The sequence below is a fragment of the Acomys minous genome (assembly GCF_964271855.1).
Source record: "Acomys minous genome assembly, chromosome: 15".
Classification (NCBI taxonomy): Eukaryota; Metazoa; Chordata; class Mammalia; order Rodentia; family Muridae; genus Acomys; species Acomys minous.
This window is the reverse complement of record NC_140497.1, coordinates 30,685,063-30,702,449: the sequence shown is the minus strand read 5'-3', so window position 1 is coordinate 30,702,449 and position 17,387 is coordinate 30,685,063. Positions and strand designations below refer to the sequence as shown.

At 36.2% G+C, this 17,387-nt stretch overlaps 1 protein-coding gene across 4 annotated transcripts in view; it reads right to left on the bottom strand.

Moving 5' to 3' along the window:
• The window catches only part of PCM1 (pericentriolar material 1), a 92,853-nt gene that overhangs the window by 35,770 nt on the left and 39,696 nt on the right, over nt 1-17,387 (bottom strand). For all 4 annotated transcript variants that reach the window (XM_084759332.1, XM_084759334.1, XM_084759333.1 and 1 more), the window contains 7 exons: nt 16,437-16,627; nt 13,746-13,943; nt 11,913-12,132; nt 11,662-11,807; nt 11,014-11,204; nt 8,034-8,205; nt 3,801-4,159 (listed from right to left, as the gene is read on the bottom strand). In XM_084759332.1, the coding sequence (XP_084615458.1) occupies nt 3,801-4,159; nt 8,034-8,205; nt 11,014-11,204; nt 11,662-11,807; nt 11,913-12,132; nt 13,746-13,943; nt 16,437-16,627 (1,477 nt within the window). The remainder of the gene's footprint in view (nt 1-3,800; nt 4,160-8,033; nt 8,206-11,013; nt 11,205-11,661; nt 11,808-11,912; nt 12,133-13,745; nt 13,944-16,436; nt 16,628-17,387) is intronic.

Below are 17,387 nucleotides of genomic sequence, written 5' to 3'. Positions count from 1 at the left end.
CATTTTTTTCTGAATGGAGTTGGGAAAGGCCACCACTGAAAGTAGAAAGGCTTAAGGGGTGGCAGGCAAAAGTGTGGATAAAACCAAGGGGTTGTTGGGAAGGCTCATCTAAAGGAAGGTGGTATAGAAGCCCTATCCATGGAAGGCTACTATCTCAAAATCCACTTGCAAAATATAATTAGAGTGATAATATAATACATGTGCTGTGAAAGCAAAGAGAGGTTTCCTGGCAGCAGGGGAAGGGAGTAAAGGACTATAAGATAGAAGATGGTGTATAGAGCGTGAATTAACTAAAACAAAGGAAGGAAACCATGTTAATAAACTCATTTCAAAAACAAAAAGAAATGTTTGCATGAAATTACCCTGCATTTGTAGACAATGTAGCTCCCAGAGGACATAAATTATTATATGAAAATTGTAATGCAAGTCACAAGACACCTCTCTACAAATTACTGGGCAGGGAGATTCCAAAGGTATACAAAACACCACAAGCTACTGTTGGTACCCTTGGCTATCCAGTGTATTAGTTTTATATCGACTTGACACAAGGTAGTATCATCTGGGACTCTCAACTGGCAAGTCTCTTTTGCATTTTTTTAAAAAAATTAGTAATTGATGTAGGAGGTATCAGCAGCCTATTGTAGGTGATAACAAAAACTGAGAAGGTGGTCCTAGGTGTTACAAGAAAACAGGCTGAGCAAGCCATGTGGAGCAAGACAGTAAGTAAGCAGTGCTCTTCCATGACCTCTGCTTCAGTTTCTGATTCCAGGTTCTTTCTCTTCATGATGGATTATAACCATAAGCTAAAATAAACCCATAGCTTCCCAAGTTGCTTTGGGTCATGACATTTTATCACAGAAAAAGAAACCTATAAATCCAATTGCTGATGACACCATACCCTACGGCTATAGAACATAAAGATATCAATCTCAACCCAAGAGGAGAAACTTCCTTTCTGTTGGCTAGTTTTCATAATGCCAGATGGAGCTACAAAAGCTGCTGAGAGAAACAACATCAATGAACAATACCCAGTGCTGGATGCTGCATGCCACAATACAGACCTTCTGGCAAGATGTGCCCACTGGTGCAATACTGACAGGACTGGAGCCCTGCTCCAGAGCAGGTAGTTTCATGCCGGGTACTATAATCCTTATCAAAAGCCCAAGGATGGGGAGGTCTTACGCCCTAGGACTGAACCTGCTACTATTATTTTTCTAAATGGTATTTGTAAAATGCCTTCTAAATATGTTTTTCTATTCACAGATCTGAGATACTCAAAATCTTGGTCAGAAAGGCTTTTCCCCGCAGTGGACAACAATTAATGCAAAGATGTGAAATTACTCAAAATGCTGAAAAAAATTGAGTGTTCAGCCCTAAATAGAATATGTTTATCAATAGTACACTCTAAGCCCCAAGGCTCAGGTATATTTCAAAAGAGGCAGTAGCAAGAATCTAAAAGCCAAAGAATGGAGAAAAGTGCAGTGAAATGTTGTCCTTTAGATTTCACATGGTTACTGGACACATAATCCCACAGAAGCATTGATTACCTATACAAGATCAAGCCAGCCAAACATCTGGCCTGGCCTTGTTCCTTAATTAAGAGTGATTGGCATTTGATAGCTGCTGGGACAGAGTCTTTTTGAGGTGTATCCACTGGCAACACTTCCTGTGCTCCAGTGGATGACCGCCACACCCATGTACATATGGACAGCACTAATTAGACTTAGTGGGTTATTGCAGTAGACATTCTTTTCTCTCATTGGCCATCTGAAGGTAAGATGGGTCACCAGCAGTTCTACCAGAGACGCCCACAGAAATCTGGGCAGGGCTCTTGCTTTTCCTACCCTACTCAAGCCAGTACAGTCTGATTCAGAAATATGAACGTGAACAAGTTTTAGTAGTGTTTCTCCATCAGTATACAAAGGAGATAGGCTGCATAAAGTAAGACTAAATGATCTTTCTTGAGTGGATTATTCAATACCATCTACCAGTGAAAGAGATCATTCAAGTCTTTACACATAAAAAGTAAAACAATTTTACACCTTTAAAAAAAAAAAAAAAAAAAAGGACACGAGGTGTGGTGGTACATGCCTGTGATTGCAGAACTCTTGGAGACAGAAGCAGGTGGATCTCTATGAGTTCAAGGCAGGCCTGGTCCACAAAGTGTGTCCAGAATAGCCAAGGCTACACAGAGAAACCCAGTCTCAAAACAACAACAACAAAAAGTTGAATTTGGGAAGGTGACATGTTGGGGAATATATGGCAGCTGAAGGAGGGAAATGGCTTTGTATAGAACATAAAATTCTCAAGAATAAAGAGCAATTATATTAATAATTTTTTAAAAAGATATTTCACAACAATATAGATTTCTTCCAGACCAACTAAATCAGGATTTTTTTGTTTGTTTGTTTATTAAAAAGGGTCTTGGTAAGTAGCCCAGTGTAACCTTCAACTCTCAAATCTTCCTGTCTCAGTCTCTCTTTTTTATAAATATATATTTTTTTTTATTTATGGCCACTCTATCTGCATGTGCACCTGTCTGCTAAAAGAAGGGATCAGATTCCACTATAGATGGTAGTGAGCCACCATGTGGTTGCTGGGAATTGAACTCAGGACCTTTGGAAGAGCAGATAGTGCTCTTATCCACTGAGCCATCTCTCCAGCCCGTCTCAGACTCTCTTGATGAATCATAATCTATACTTGGAACAGTACTCTCAGGAAGACACTATATCAAACATTAAAAAGTTTATAGACTACTGACCCTGGCACATCAAATTATCTAACTAAATGAGAGAAGTGTTGATAATGCTACAATAAAAATTGCTCACATTCCTTCAGTTATATATCAGAATATTTGCAGGGACAAAGCACCAGAAAATCAAATCTTAAGTGGTTATTGATTGGTCTGTCTCAGAAACAGCCACTTTTCATTAGAATGCTTCTCTAGTTTCACCAAATTTACACATGTGACCTTTATTCAGAGATTAACTAGTTAAACTGCTTTAAATCTAGTACTTCAGCAAACTCTTAAAAAAATTCTTGAAGAATTTATTTTTGAAAAGCAGATAAACACAGCAATGCTACAAAGAGAATGTTAAGATTCTACTCAATAAAAAAATTCAACACTAGTTTATAAGTAAGCCTGTTGTAAAAGTGTTTTCATTCATGGTAATTAAAAAAAACCCGAATGTATTAAGAATTAGAATTAGATTAAATGAATCATCAAGAATCTAGGAAGAAGCCATGATTAAAATTCAATGCAGTGCCCTGGTATAACATTGAAAGACAAATAATAGTAACATTTGGATATCTGGGAAATTGTTCAATAATATAAAATTTGGAGAAAACTGTTCTGCTGAGATAGCTACTGGCAGAGAATCATTTTTTTAAAAAAGTGTTCCCAGTAACAGCATTTCTTTGGTTCTGATGGATGGCCCCATATACATATGAGCTGTAATAACTGGATTTACTGGGAAAGAAAGAAAGTGAGGGAGGGATGAAGGGAGGGAGGGAATATGACATTCGGAGGGAAGCATGCTGGCACTTAAGGGTAATCATGTGGGTATATAGCCATATATATATATGTATATGAGCATATATATGTATATTACTATACATATATATGTATGTATAAGTATACATATATACATGTACATATATATATATATATGAAACAACAGAAAGTGTAAGAAGCACAATGAATAAATAAATGCAATGCTTTAAAATACCTACACTAAATGCCACTTAAGATTTTAAAAACTATAAAGACAACTAAATGGTCAACAAATTTCAAAACTTACCAATATTTTTAACTCTATTTTTTAGCTGGGTAGAATTCCTCTTCTTACTCTTTGATTTGGGAGTTTTGTCTTTAGAAGCCAGGCTGGCCTGGGCAGATGCTTTTCTTGTTTTAAATGTTTTAGTTACTGTTGTTGGATCTATGGGATCAGGCATACTGCTAAAGCTTTCCAGTGATTCTTCATCAAACTGGCGTCTTCTTCTGCTTGTATCTGGTTGATTTTTGCGGTTACCATTTGTAGCTTTATCTCCAGACACTGCAAATCCAGACTTGAAAAATGGTTTTTCTACTCCCCCTTCTTGATCATATAACCATGGTGCATTAGTGTTTCCAATTTCCTCTTCAGGCTGCTTCTGATTCCTTACCAATATAAGAAAAAAGTTTCAGACATCACAATTAAGATCTACTTATATTTATTGAAATCTCCATAGATGGAATAGATTTAGGTGATTAAAATCAATAGGCTAGGAAAATATTTTCATAAAAACATCAACTTTTTATCATAGAGCCTAGGAAGTGCTTTACAAAGTTTATTTTGGGGAGGCACTGATCTGTATGATTTAATTCAAGAGTCATAAATCTCTAGCTTAGAAGACAAATTTAGCCACTACCTGTTTCTATTCTTAAAAGTTTTTATTGTTTGTTTTTGGTTTTTTTGCCAGCCTGGTCTACAAAGTGACCCCAGGACACTCCAGGCTACACAGAGAAACCCTGTCTCAAAAACAAAAACAAAAAAAACAACTAAAAGTTTTTTTTTAATCAGAAAAATATTCCACATGTGAAAGTTATATATGAAATTCATCCCCTTTTTTTCAAGACCGAATTTCTCTGCATTACAGCCCAGGCTGTCCTGGCCTTGTAGACCAAGCTAGACTCAAATGCACCGAGATCTGCCTGCCTCATCCTCCTGAGTGCTGGCATGTGTCTCAGAATGGAAAGATCTCCCTTGTTAGTGGATCAGGAGAATTAACATAGTAAAAATGGCCATCTTACCAAAAGCAATTTACAGATTTAATGTAATCCCCATCAAAACACCTACACAATTCTTTAAAGACCTTGAAAGATCAATTCTCAACTTCATATGGAAAAACAAAAAACCCAGAATAGCTAAAACAATGCTATACAATAAAAGATCCTCAAGAGGAATCTCCATACCTGATCTCAAGCTGTACTATAGAGCAACCGTAATTAAAACAGCATGGTACTAGCATAGCAATAGTATGGTTGATCAATGGAATCAAATCGAAGACCCAGCTAAGAATCCACACACATATGGACCCTTGATTTTTGACAAAGAAGCCAAATCTACTCAACAGAAAAAGGATAGAATCTTCAACAAATGGTGCTGGTCTAACTGGATGTCTACATGTAGAAAAATGCAATTGGACCCATATTTGTCACCATGCACAAAACTCAAGTCCAAGTGGATTAAAGACCTCAACATAAAACCAGAGACACTAAATCTGTTAGAAGAAAAAGTAGGGAAAAGCCTAGGACTCATTGGCACAGGAGACAATTCCTGAACAGAACTATAACAGCCCTGGCCTTAAGGTCAACAATTAATAAATGGGACCTCATGAGGCTGAGAAGCTTTTGTAAGGCAGAAGACACTGTCCACAGAACAAAGTGACAGCCTATAGACTGGAAAAAGACCTTCACCAACCCTACATCTGACAAAGGTCTAATATCCAAAACATATAAACAGCTCAAGAAATTAAACACCACCAAGCCAAATAACCCAATTAAGAAATGGGGCTCAGATATAAAGGGGGAGGAAGTCCCCCTCAGGCACAGTCATAAGAGAGGGGAGTAAGGGGAAAATGGGAGGGAGGGAGGAATGGGAGGATACAAGGGATGGGATAACCATTGAGATGTAATATGAATAAATTAATTTTAAAAATTTGAGCAATAAAAAAAAACTTCAATTAAAACCAAAGTTCACTAAAAAAGAAAAAAAAGAAAAAAGAAATGGGGCTCAGAATTAAACAGAATTCTCAACAGAGGAATATTGAATGGCTGAGAAACACTTAAAGAACTGTTCAACATTTTTAATCATCAGAGAAATGGAAATCAAAACTACTCTGAGATTCCATCTTACACCCATCAGAACAGCTAAGATAAAAAACTCAAGTGACACCACATGCTGGCAAGGTGGTGGAGAAAGGGGAACACTCATTCATTGACGGTGGGAATGCAATCTTATACAACCACTCTGGAAATCAATCTGGTGCTTTCTCAGAAAACTGGGAATAGGGCTTCCTCAAGACCCAGCTATCCCACTCCTTGGAATATACCCAGAAGATGCTCCACCACACAACAACGACATATGCTCAACCATGTTAATAGCAGCCTTATTCATAATAGCCAGAACTTGGAAACAACCTAAATATCCCTCAATCTAAGAATGGATAAATAAACTGTGGTACATTTACACTATGGAATACTACTCAGCTATTAAAAACAAGGAAATCCTAAACTTTGCAGGCAAATGGATAGAACTAGAAATGGTCATACTGAGTGAGTTAACCCAGAAATAGAAAGACTCACATGGTATATATACTTACTTATAATGGAACACTAGCCCAAAAGGGATGTCCCATGAAAGTCTCCACTTACCAGGAGATTGAGATAGATGCGGGGACTTCCTTTTGGGACTCTAGGTGAGAGAAGTATGGGAGAATGGGGAAATAGAAGGATCCAGAGGGTCCTAGAAACCCACAAGAAGAACATCATGATGGGCAAATCTGGACCCAAGGCAGTCTGCTCAAACTACTGTACCAAGGAAAATACACGTAGTAAACATTTGAACCCCTACTCATATCTAGCCAATGGACAGGACAATCTCCATAGTTGTGTGGAGAGTGGAGACTGACTCTGACATGAACTCTAGTGCCCCATAGTTGACCACTTCCCCATGGTGGGGAGGCCTGGTGGCACTCAGAGAAAGAATAGGCAGGCTACCAAGATGAAACTTGATAGGCTGTGACCATACGGTGTGGGAAGAGGTCCCCTTCTGTCACACAACTAGGGGAGGGGAATAGAGTGAAAGAGGGAGGAAGGGAAGAACGGGAGGAAACAAGGAGATAACAATTGATATGTAATCTGAATAAATTAATAAAAAATAAAAATAGTAAAAATATTAACATTTTAAATTAAAATTAAAATAAAAAAATAAAGGCATGTGCCACCACACCCAGCAAAATTCTCAGTTCAATTTTTTGTATATTTCTTTTAATAAAAAACTGCATAGATGAATGGCTATTATAGAGTATATGGTTTACACAAACTAAAATATTTACTTGCTAGCACTTTATAGTAAGTTTTATGACCTTTATTAAAGCATTGACTACTTTTCCAGAGGTCCTGAGTTCAATTCCTAGCAACCACACTGTTGCTCACAACCATCTATAATGTGATCTGATGCCTTTTTCTGGCCCAAAAGTGTACATGTAGGCAGTGCACTGTATACATAATAGTAAATAAATCTTAAGAAAAAAAATGTTTGCTTATTGGAGAGAATTTTAGTACACAGCTCTGACTGGCTTGGAACTCAGTATATAGAACTCAGTATATTGAACTCCAAAAATCTGCCTGTCTCTGCCTCTTGAGTATTCAAGGCATATGTCACCAAGCCCAGCTAAAAGCTGTTTTTACAATCAAATAATACTCAATATAATAATATTTGGATGGTCTTCAGAAGCTATGAATCAAACAACTATTCCTTAAGAGTTACTACCAGTTTCCAGTACTAAGTTGGTTAAACACTGAACTTTTTAAACCTAAAGACAAACATCAAATCAAGAATAAATCACACATTTGTGATGATGAATTTATATGAATCTCGTAAAATACTCTGGACCAAAACTCTACTAACTGTTAAGCTCTTAAGCTCAAGGGATCTATAAAACCTATACATCTATAAGATATATAAATTTCATGTAACCAATACCACATATATCAAGCTACACAATAACAAAAATTCTCCCTGTGCTGTATCACGAAGTGAACTGTGGGCTGCCAATATAGGTCTGTATGTAAATGCTACCAAGCCTGAAGACCTGAGTTTGGTCCCCACTACTCATATGGTATAAGGAAAGAACCTAACCCCTCAAATTATCCTTTGACTTCCATACATATATACACATACAAACACACACACAAACTAAATGTTGCCTTTCTTTTTTTTTTAATTAAGTGAATGGTAAAAGTATCAGACTTTGATACAATCAAGTACCTTTGCTTTTCTGCTCCAAGAGAAGAACTGCTTTCAAAGGGTTTTGGAAAAGCCATATACTCTGTTTTCCCTGAAGGATTCTGGGCTAATGGCTGTTGCTGTTCAGTTGGTGTAGAAACATTCTGAGAAAAATCTCCAAAATTAGAAGGAAATAAAGGGCTGAAATTCATTCCTAATAAAAACATGGAGAAGACAGAATGAAGTACCTTAGCCTTAAATGAAATTAAATTTTATTTATGAGTTTTAACATATTAAATATACTGTCTAAACCTATCAAAACAATCTGTCAGTTCAATAAACTAATGCTCATTTATCATTTACCATCAGCCTACTATATCTGAGATATATGTGATACAAAAGTAATGGAATTCCCTTAAGAACTAGAAGTGGGGGCTGAAGAGAGAACTCAGCCCTTACAGCAGCAGCTGCTCGTCCACAGGATTTGAGCTTGATTCCCAGCACTTGGCAGCTCACAGCTGTTTATAACTTCAGTCCTACGGGATTTGATGCCATCTTCTGGCCTCCATAGGCACTGCATGCATGTGATGCAGATACTCATGCAATTGAAATACATATAAAAATAAAATGTAATAATAATTTTTAAAAAAGAACTAGAAATTAAGCAACCAGAGAGATGGCTTAGCCGTTAAGAACATGAACTGCTTTTGCAGAGAGTTCAGTTCCTAGCACCTATACAGACTCACAAGTACCTGTAACTCAGCTTCAGAGGATCTGTCTGATACCCTTTTCTAGCCTTAAAGGGCACTGTACTCACGTACACAACCTACATTCAAACACATGTATACATAATTAAAATTTAGAACCTAGAAGTCATAACTGGTTTTATCAAATTATTGCAGAATGTAAGACTCAATTTAAGTATTTTATATATAATTTCACTTAATATTCAAAGTAATGCTATGAGTTTGATACTATACTCATTTGACATGGGTATGAATATTATTAATGTGCAAATATCTCATGCACCTTCTAATGTATTACTTAAAAGCCTACTCAAATATTGTTTGCTTTCAATATTAATCAATACTCAAGAAGTAAAAACAGCTTGCTCAAGGTTTTAAGCCTGTGATTTAAACATCCTGTTAAGGAAATACACTGTGGAATATATATATTAACATTCACAAAGACGTCCCAAGCTTTTATGTTTTATGTATTCCTCAGCAAATACTCAGTTATTCTTTGTCCTTAACTGGTCATTAACTGATTCCAACACTTTCATCTTTTATCTTTACCATTAGTGCCTTTGATCAGGTATCACTCTTTCTCTAACATTATCTAGCCAGGTATACTGTTAACTCCTTCCTTTCAGTTCCTCAACAGTATGATAGTATAATCTTCCAGAAATAAACTCATGCTATTCCCCTGCTCAAAGCAGTCCTGTAATCCTTCTTGGTCACAACATAGAGCTTAAGCTTCCTTTGCACACCACAGAAGGCCTACTCTCCAGCCACATAATCACTTCCCTGGTTTGGCTGTGAGCACTAGTCACACTTAAAACCTCTAAATTCTCCAAGGAATACCTTATTGCTTTCAAAGTCTTACATGATTCTATTGGTTAGAAAGCCTTCCTCATTTTAATCATTAAGGAAATGAACTTACTCATTCTTTAGCTTAAATATATTTTCTAAAACCAACTTGCTCATGATCTCCAAGTATTTGTATCCCTGCTATATAGGAACTATTGCACTGCTATGAGCATTTATTAACATTATTACCTTCCTAAGAAGATTCTGAATTCCTCTAAAGATTTATCTTAACTCATCTTTGGATCCAAGTAACATATAGTACCTGACATATAATGATCCAAGAGAAAATAAAGCAAAGCAAATAAAGTAAAACCACCTTAGTAAAACCCTACCCTAAATATACTTACTAAAATACAGCTTCTCTTAAGTAATGTCTTATTCATCTTCACTTCCCTAATATTTTACCTGGTAACAGCAGCCTTTAAATAAGATCAGTAACCTTCGCATTTATAAATAACTAAATTTTGTTAGCAGTCATGTTTATTAACTTCTCATTATAAGAACAATGAAGAAAAATGTAACTTTAATGCAAGTGTTTCTTGCCAACTCTAAAACATGCCAAAAATCAATGCAAGACATTTACAACTGATCAAAATACAGAAAATAAGTGTAAATGAAGTGCTCAGCCACAAATGGAACATCTACAGTGCAGGCTCTCACCACAAAGTTCAGGGAACATCTAGGAAGAGGGAACAGAAAGATTTCAAGAGCTAGCATTTGGGGAGGACCATAGTGAACAGTGTATTCTGGATATAACAAGATCGTTGCAGCATGGATGAACTCACAGCAACTAGGGCTGTGTGCAGAAGGCCTATTCAAGACCAAGCCAATCAACACTCTAGCATGAAAGAGGGAGAGGTTCATGAGCCACCACCTCTCCACCTCTAGCCAAGGAACTACTGACAACTGGTAGCTTTCAAGACAGGGAAAGTCAGTGTTCTTTAAGGGTGCAGCTCCAAGCAGAGCAACCATGCTCCAGTGGATGGCACCAGACTCAGGAGTTTATGTGCAGCTAAACTGGATTTGGTCATTAAAAAACAAAAAACAAAAAAACAAAAAAAACAAAACAAAACACTAAGTAAAGTTGGGAGAGGGTGGAAAGTGGATCTGGAAGAGTAGGGAGAATGATTGGGCAGGGAATATGACCACAATACATTTTGTGCATGTAGGAAATTTTTAAAGAATAAAAGTATTATGTATTTTTTAAAATTCATGTAATATGAATGAACAAGGGGTTCACTAAGTCTTATGCCTACTTGAACAGCTGTTGTCAACTGACAACTGCTAGAGAAGAAAGAATGCTGCTCATACTCCAGTACACTACCTACACCCATGTAGATACTAAGTATGCTGGAATTATGAGCATATAATATCATATCCGCCTCAAATTTTTTATATTTATTTATTTTTCCTTCAGGTTTTCAGTTACCTACCTGGTGCAAATGATGGAAAGTTAGTAAATCCAGGCAGATTAAACAGATTTACAGGCTGTGTAGGAAAGCTAAAAGGACAAAATAAATTGGGAGAAGAGGGATGTGATGAACTACTGCCTCTTTCCTTACTCCTAGGTTTTTCTGGATGCTGATTTTGTTGGCGCATAAGTTCAGTTAGCATTTGTTTCAACCTACAAAAAGTTAAGCCAGTAAATTAAGTCAGTTATAGTATCATCAACTAACTAAATTTAAAAAAATAACTGAATAGCATTCAGAATAGACAGACTGTTCCTATCCTACAGCAAGTATCTGCTTGCTCTATTGGCTCAATTCAGTAACAGTCATTTGAACAGGTATTAACCTTAGCTCTGACAGACATAGGTAAAAATGTAAGAACCTAAATTTTTGCTTCCTTGCTGATTTATTGTTGTATAATTTACATACTATATAATTTATCCAACAGTAAGTATATAATTCACTATAAATTTTATAAACAAAAGCCAGGACCACAGTAACAGATCATGGCCTATAACTTTCAGACAATAATAGACTATAGTTTGGCTCATGCCTCTTTCTTCTTGAAGGTAACTGTAAGGCTCTCATCTAGCACTCACTCTATAGTATTGATATTTTAATCAAATGGATTACCTCTGAACATTATTCTGTTGCCATGTTAGCTGCGTGTAGCACTGGTTCAGCTGGTGCATTATAAGGTGTACTTGAGGGGATGCCACATTGCTTGGCAGAACACTGTACGGACCTGTTAGAAGAGTCTGCAGCAAACAAGATAAAGTCTGTTGGAAGAAAATGTTGGCAATGTTAACAATGCATTGAAGAAAACATATACTACTTCTAGACTATGTGCACTAAAAAGAATACATAGCATAGCTAACATTTACCTGTTGGTCTTGCATCAGAGTCTGACAAATATTGACACTAAAATCAAGTTGTTTCTTTAGCTGATTAATTTGTTCTTGCCACTGCTCTTTCTCTTCTATGTAAGAGAGCTCTGACACCCATCGAAGGTTCTCTTGTCGTTGCATGCTGATATTCTGTTGCCTTGTCTTGGCTAAAGGACGATAATTTCCATCTGCTGAAACAGGGTGATTGTTCTTCCACCTAATGCAGAATTTAGAGCCTTAAGTTATCATATATGATATGACAAGTTTTAAAATATAGCAACTACCTCAAATCCTGGTCTATAGATGTACTTCTTTATTCAGTATTAAATATGAAAAACAGAGAAGAGGGAAAAAAAATCATGTATTTCCAGCTCATCAAATTATTCTTTACTTGCTTTCTAGTTTCTCTCATTTGCATTCTTACACTATAGTCTAACTATATTATACAAAATAAAAATATTTATTAGACTAGAGTACTTTTCCATTCTTTATGCTTTACTTTATCAAGTGGCACTATTATATTAGTTAATACTGATTCATAAACTTTTATCACTACTAGAAGTAAAAGCACTTGCCACCAAGCCTGATAACCTGAGCTCAGAGCCCAGGACTCACAGGGTAGAAGAGAAAACCTACCCCTGAAAATTTCCCTCTAACACAAGGGATGGGATAACAATTGAGATATAATATGAATAAGTTAATAAAATATATTAAAAAAAAAAAAAAGAAAACTTCCCTCTAACATTCTTTTGTGCACTGTGACCTACATGCACACACTTATGTGCACACACAAGATCCGTAATTTTAAAAAATATAAATAACAATACAATTAATATTGTTTCCTGTTGTTTTAAAGACAGGGTCTCACTATAATGTTCTGGTCTCAAGGGACCCTTGAAGCAGCACCAAACTATCAATATACACCACTGCTGCCAGCAATGCAGTTAGTAACACAACTTTTCACTACATGAAAATTTTCATTTTTTCCTTGATTGCCCCAAACAATAGCATAGATGAAAGCTTAGTTATGAATCTTGACCTGGTCTAGGTGGGATCTATTGGAGTAACATCTTTATGTTAGAGCTAGTTTAAGAACCCCTGGTATTCTGCGTACTCTCCACTCCTAAAATGTTTGTTCTGAGGGGCACATTCCCTTTTGTTATCCAGAACAAGCCTCTTTTAACCAAGCCACAGTTTATAGCAAAGACTGAATTTCTTAGAAAGCCCTTCAGGATGAGAGGCATTATCCCCAAAAAGATCAATGAGGTCACTAAAGAGTTGTTACTGCCAAACCCACCCACTGACATTTAGGGAAGGAAATGGAACCAGAGATTGAGTCTAATTATCAATGGCCTATTATTTAGTCAATCATAGCTACATAATAAAACTTCCATAAAATCTCGTAAAAGGATTTCAGGGGTGGTGATCAATTTAAAAGGTGGTACCCAAAGAAGGCATGGAAGCTATATACACTCTAGACACTGCCTCATATAGCTATTTCACTTTAAACGGCAAGTTGAATACTTCATAATATATTGGTAATGTGCTTTCCTAAATTGTAGCAAATTATTAAATCTAAAGACAGATTTAGAAACTCTCATTTTAGTCAAAAGACAGGAGAATATAGGTAAGCTGGGCACTTGCATTGAAAAGAAGAATGCCTTTATGGTATTCTTTACTTATGAGATCTGCATTACCTTAGAGTAGTTGGTACCATTACTGAATTAAATTTTAAGGCATTTGGTTAGTTAGTGTGAAGTACAAAACTGCTTGGTATCATAAAGACCTGAGATACTTAAAATCAAGTAAGACTTAAACACCAAAACTAACCTGTTTTTAGTCTCCTTTACATTGTAAGAATTTTGACTCATGCTAGGATGATACATAGAAAAGTTATCATTGGAACTGGCATCTTGTTCTTCTTCCTCTTCTTCATCTGTCCGAACAACTGCTTCTGAAAGATAAGCATCCTCATCTCCTTCTTCATCTAATGCGCACTGAGTAGAACCTCCCCAAGTTGCCATTGTTCTAGGGATAATGAGATATAAAATAGGCATCATTATGTTGATTAGCTAGATATGTTAAGAGCTATAATGCTCAAGATTTGTTGTATTTATATATGTATATATGTATATATACATACATGTATGCAAAATTCATGTCATCATAGTAATTCTATGTTAGCTGTCACACAGAACATGTAGTTTGCCTTCCACAAAATAGTATTTCAAAGAAATTAAAATAATCATTACATCTTTTGGAAATATTTTCCTAAACTTTCCTCCTCCTTTCCTTAAGTGACAGCACTCTATTTTGGTGCTATCTTACAGAATTTTCTACAGCGGTGGTAATGTATGCAGCAGATATAGGTACACATAAATATTGTGCATCTAAATAGCCACCACATTTACTGGCTATGGTATTAAAACAAAAAACTCTAGACCTGGACATGCTAAACTGTCTCCTCTCATGCATAACCCCTTTCCGATCAGAAAATTTTGTATGCTCTAAGTACACAGATACATCAATTAGTTATACAATTTAAACATCTTCTGATAATCACAAAGAATTTATTTTTTAAAAATTCTTTGGCATATACATAATTATACTATTTATTAAAAATACTAAGGGGATGGCATGCTTATTTCTAAGTGAAGAATTAATTCTTCTGGAGACTAAAGAGATGGCTCAGTAGTTACAAGCACTTGCTGCTCTATTAGGGAACTGGAGTTTACTTTTGCATAGCCACATATAGGACAAGCTCATAAACTCTCATATTTACAGCTTTACGGAGATCCATAGCCTCCTCAGTCACATGTGCAGTCACACACACACACACACAGAGTTGAAAAATATAAATTAAAATTAGATGAATATTTGAGATTGAAGTACATAGACTCTTCATTTCTTTCAGAGTTCATGAATAAATACCTTGATCTCATAATTTTAAATGATTTTTTTTTGCACAAGTGATACAAAATTACAGAAGGTTGCTTAGGATCATTTGGAACTTATTGAAGATTCTGTCCTGTTGAAGCCAAAATTTATTTCATTTAAAAAAAAAATCCGAAAGCATCTTGCTGGATGGCAGTGGTGCACATCTTTAATCCCAGCACTCAGAAGGCAGAGGCAGGCAGGTCTCTATGAGTTCAAGGCCAGAGTTGAAGGAAGGAAGGAAGGAAGGAAGGAAGTTCTAGGACAGCCAGGGCTGTTACATAGAGAAACCCCATCTCAAACAAACAAACACAAGAAAAAGTCAGTAACTCAAAGTAAAGTAAACATTGGAAGAAAAAATAATCCAAAGATATACTAAGTTTGGTACTAGCAAGATAAGATATGATAGGAAAACAAAGTTTTCCACAATTAAACTGTTCAGAGCAGAAGACCTCGGATGTACAGTCAAAACACAGCAATTCACAGCACCCAAATATTTCAGGCAGCCCTTCTTAATGTGTTGGGGCGGCCTTGTAAGCAGTACAAAGTACACATGTATGTTTCCTTAGAGGTAAGGCTATAGTTAAGTCACATTATGCACGATAGGTTTGGCAATGCTGAAAACACTTTAGATTTGCTTAGCATTTAAATTTATCTCCACTTTTGACTGAGGTATGTTTGGAATAACCTTTTTTTCCCCAAGCTCGGCCCTCATTCAGTTGCATTCATGAACTCACAGGAGAGGTCACAGGCCACAGGTTAAGAAGCTAAGCTCTACACCACTGATTCTGAAACCAGATACTCATCAAAACTATCTGAAGAACTCTGTGAAAGAGCACATGCACAGTGGCCAAAACAGGATATAGCTTATTCAATTAAATGCACATTGAGACTCCAATAGTATGAAAGCTAAGAGGAAAAGAGTGCATATAATATTTTAGAAATGCTACCTGAATATCTGAAAAGATAAGGCTGCAACATACATTTTTTTTAGTAAATATTACTATACAGCTAATTATCTTACAAATAATTATTTTACAAACATTCTGAATATGGAACTTTCAAGCTTATTTCTAAAAACTTAATGTTTTATATAAAAAGGCTTTATAATTATTCTCAGGAACCTTACAAGAGAAAAATTATTTCAACCAGTCATGCTGGAGCATGCCTATAATCTCAGCACTGAGACAGAGGCAAGAGGACCAGAGGCTCAAGGTCATCCTGAGCTCCATGTGGAGTTCAAGGCCAGTCTTTATTACAGGAGACTCTGCCACAATACAATGTACTATTCTTGTCTGAAAAAACAGTACTACAAAACATGTTTTTCATTTTATAAATACAAAACTTTGCAAAGAAGTTTTAAAGAAGATCTGTACATTATTTGATCAAGTACCACAGTAACTGAAATATAAAGAGAAATCTGTAGAATAGAAAATGGCTGGACTGACTTCTACTTAGTCACATATTGAAAAACACCTACTTCAGTGAAACAGCTGACAAGCTGTGTTGTGCAGGAAAAGGAGTCTGCCTGGCTTTTACATTCTGGGTAGGTGATGTTTAAAAAGATGTCTTAAATGGCTTTCTTACTTTTCTGTCCTACTTTGCTGAGGAGTGCACAGGTTCTCAGATCCATCACTTCTCAATGATATAGCCACTGGGGATGAGGTCTCAGCTAGACCTTGCCTCCTCTGGTGTTCAGCCATTAGAGCTTCAAGTTGCTTCCTTCTCTGTCGTAGCTCTTCCCTTAACATTTCATGTCTTCTCATGTCTGACCACAACTATCATTTTAAAAATCAGAGTCAAGTAAATATTTGGATTTGCTGAAGCCTTAAAGAATAAAAGTCTTAGTGATATTGTCAATACAACAATATTCTATTTTCAATGTTTCTATTTTCATTCTAAGATATCCATAAAGGGAACTAGAGAAATAGCTCAGTAGTTAAGAATGTGTGCTGTTCGTGCAGAAGATCTGAGTTTAGTTCCCAGCACCCACAGCAAGTAACCCACAACTTCCTGTAATTCTAGCTCCCGGGGATATCTGACACCTCTGGCCTCCATGGGTACTGACATTCATTTGTATGTACCTCTACCACAACATACACAGAAACACACAATTAAATATACTTATTAAAAATATTTTAAAGATGTTCATAAGGGCCAAATAGTATTTTAGGGATAAGAAAAAGTCAAGTCATCAATTATTCATGAAAACAAGAAGTACTCAATAAACTTCATGAACTTTTTGAGAGAAAAGCTATGATACTTTCTGCAAATCAAATACAAATGAAATACCCAAGAATATAACCATCTAACTGAAATGATTAATGTTTACTATAACTGCTCCTTATACTTGTGACTATTTTGAATCAATTCCAGTATAATTTTGGGTATGTGTGTGCATGTGGGAGGGGGGTGTTATTCCCCAACTAAGAGAAACAAAAGACACAGAAAATATACTTTACATCTATCCCCTATCCAGTAGGTTAAAAAGCCCCAAAGTCCCATCCCTAGCACACTCCTTTCCCCATCCTTCCCCAC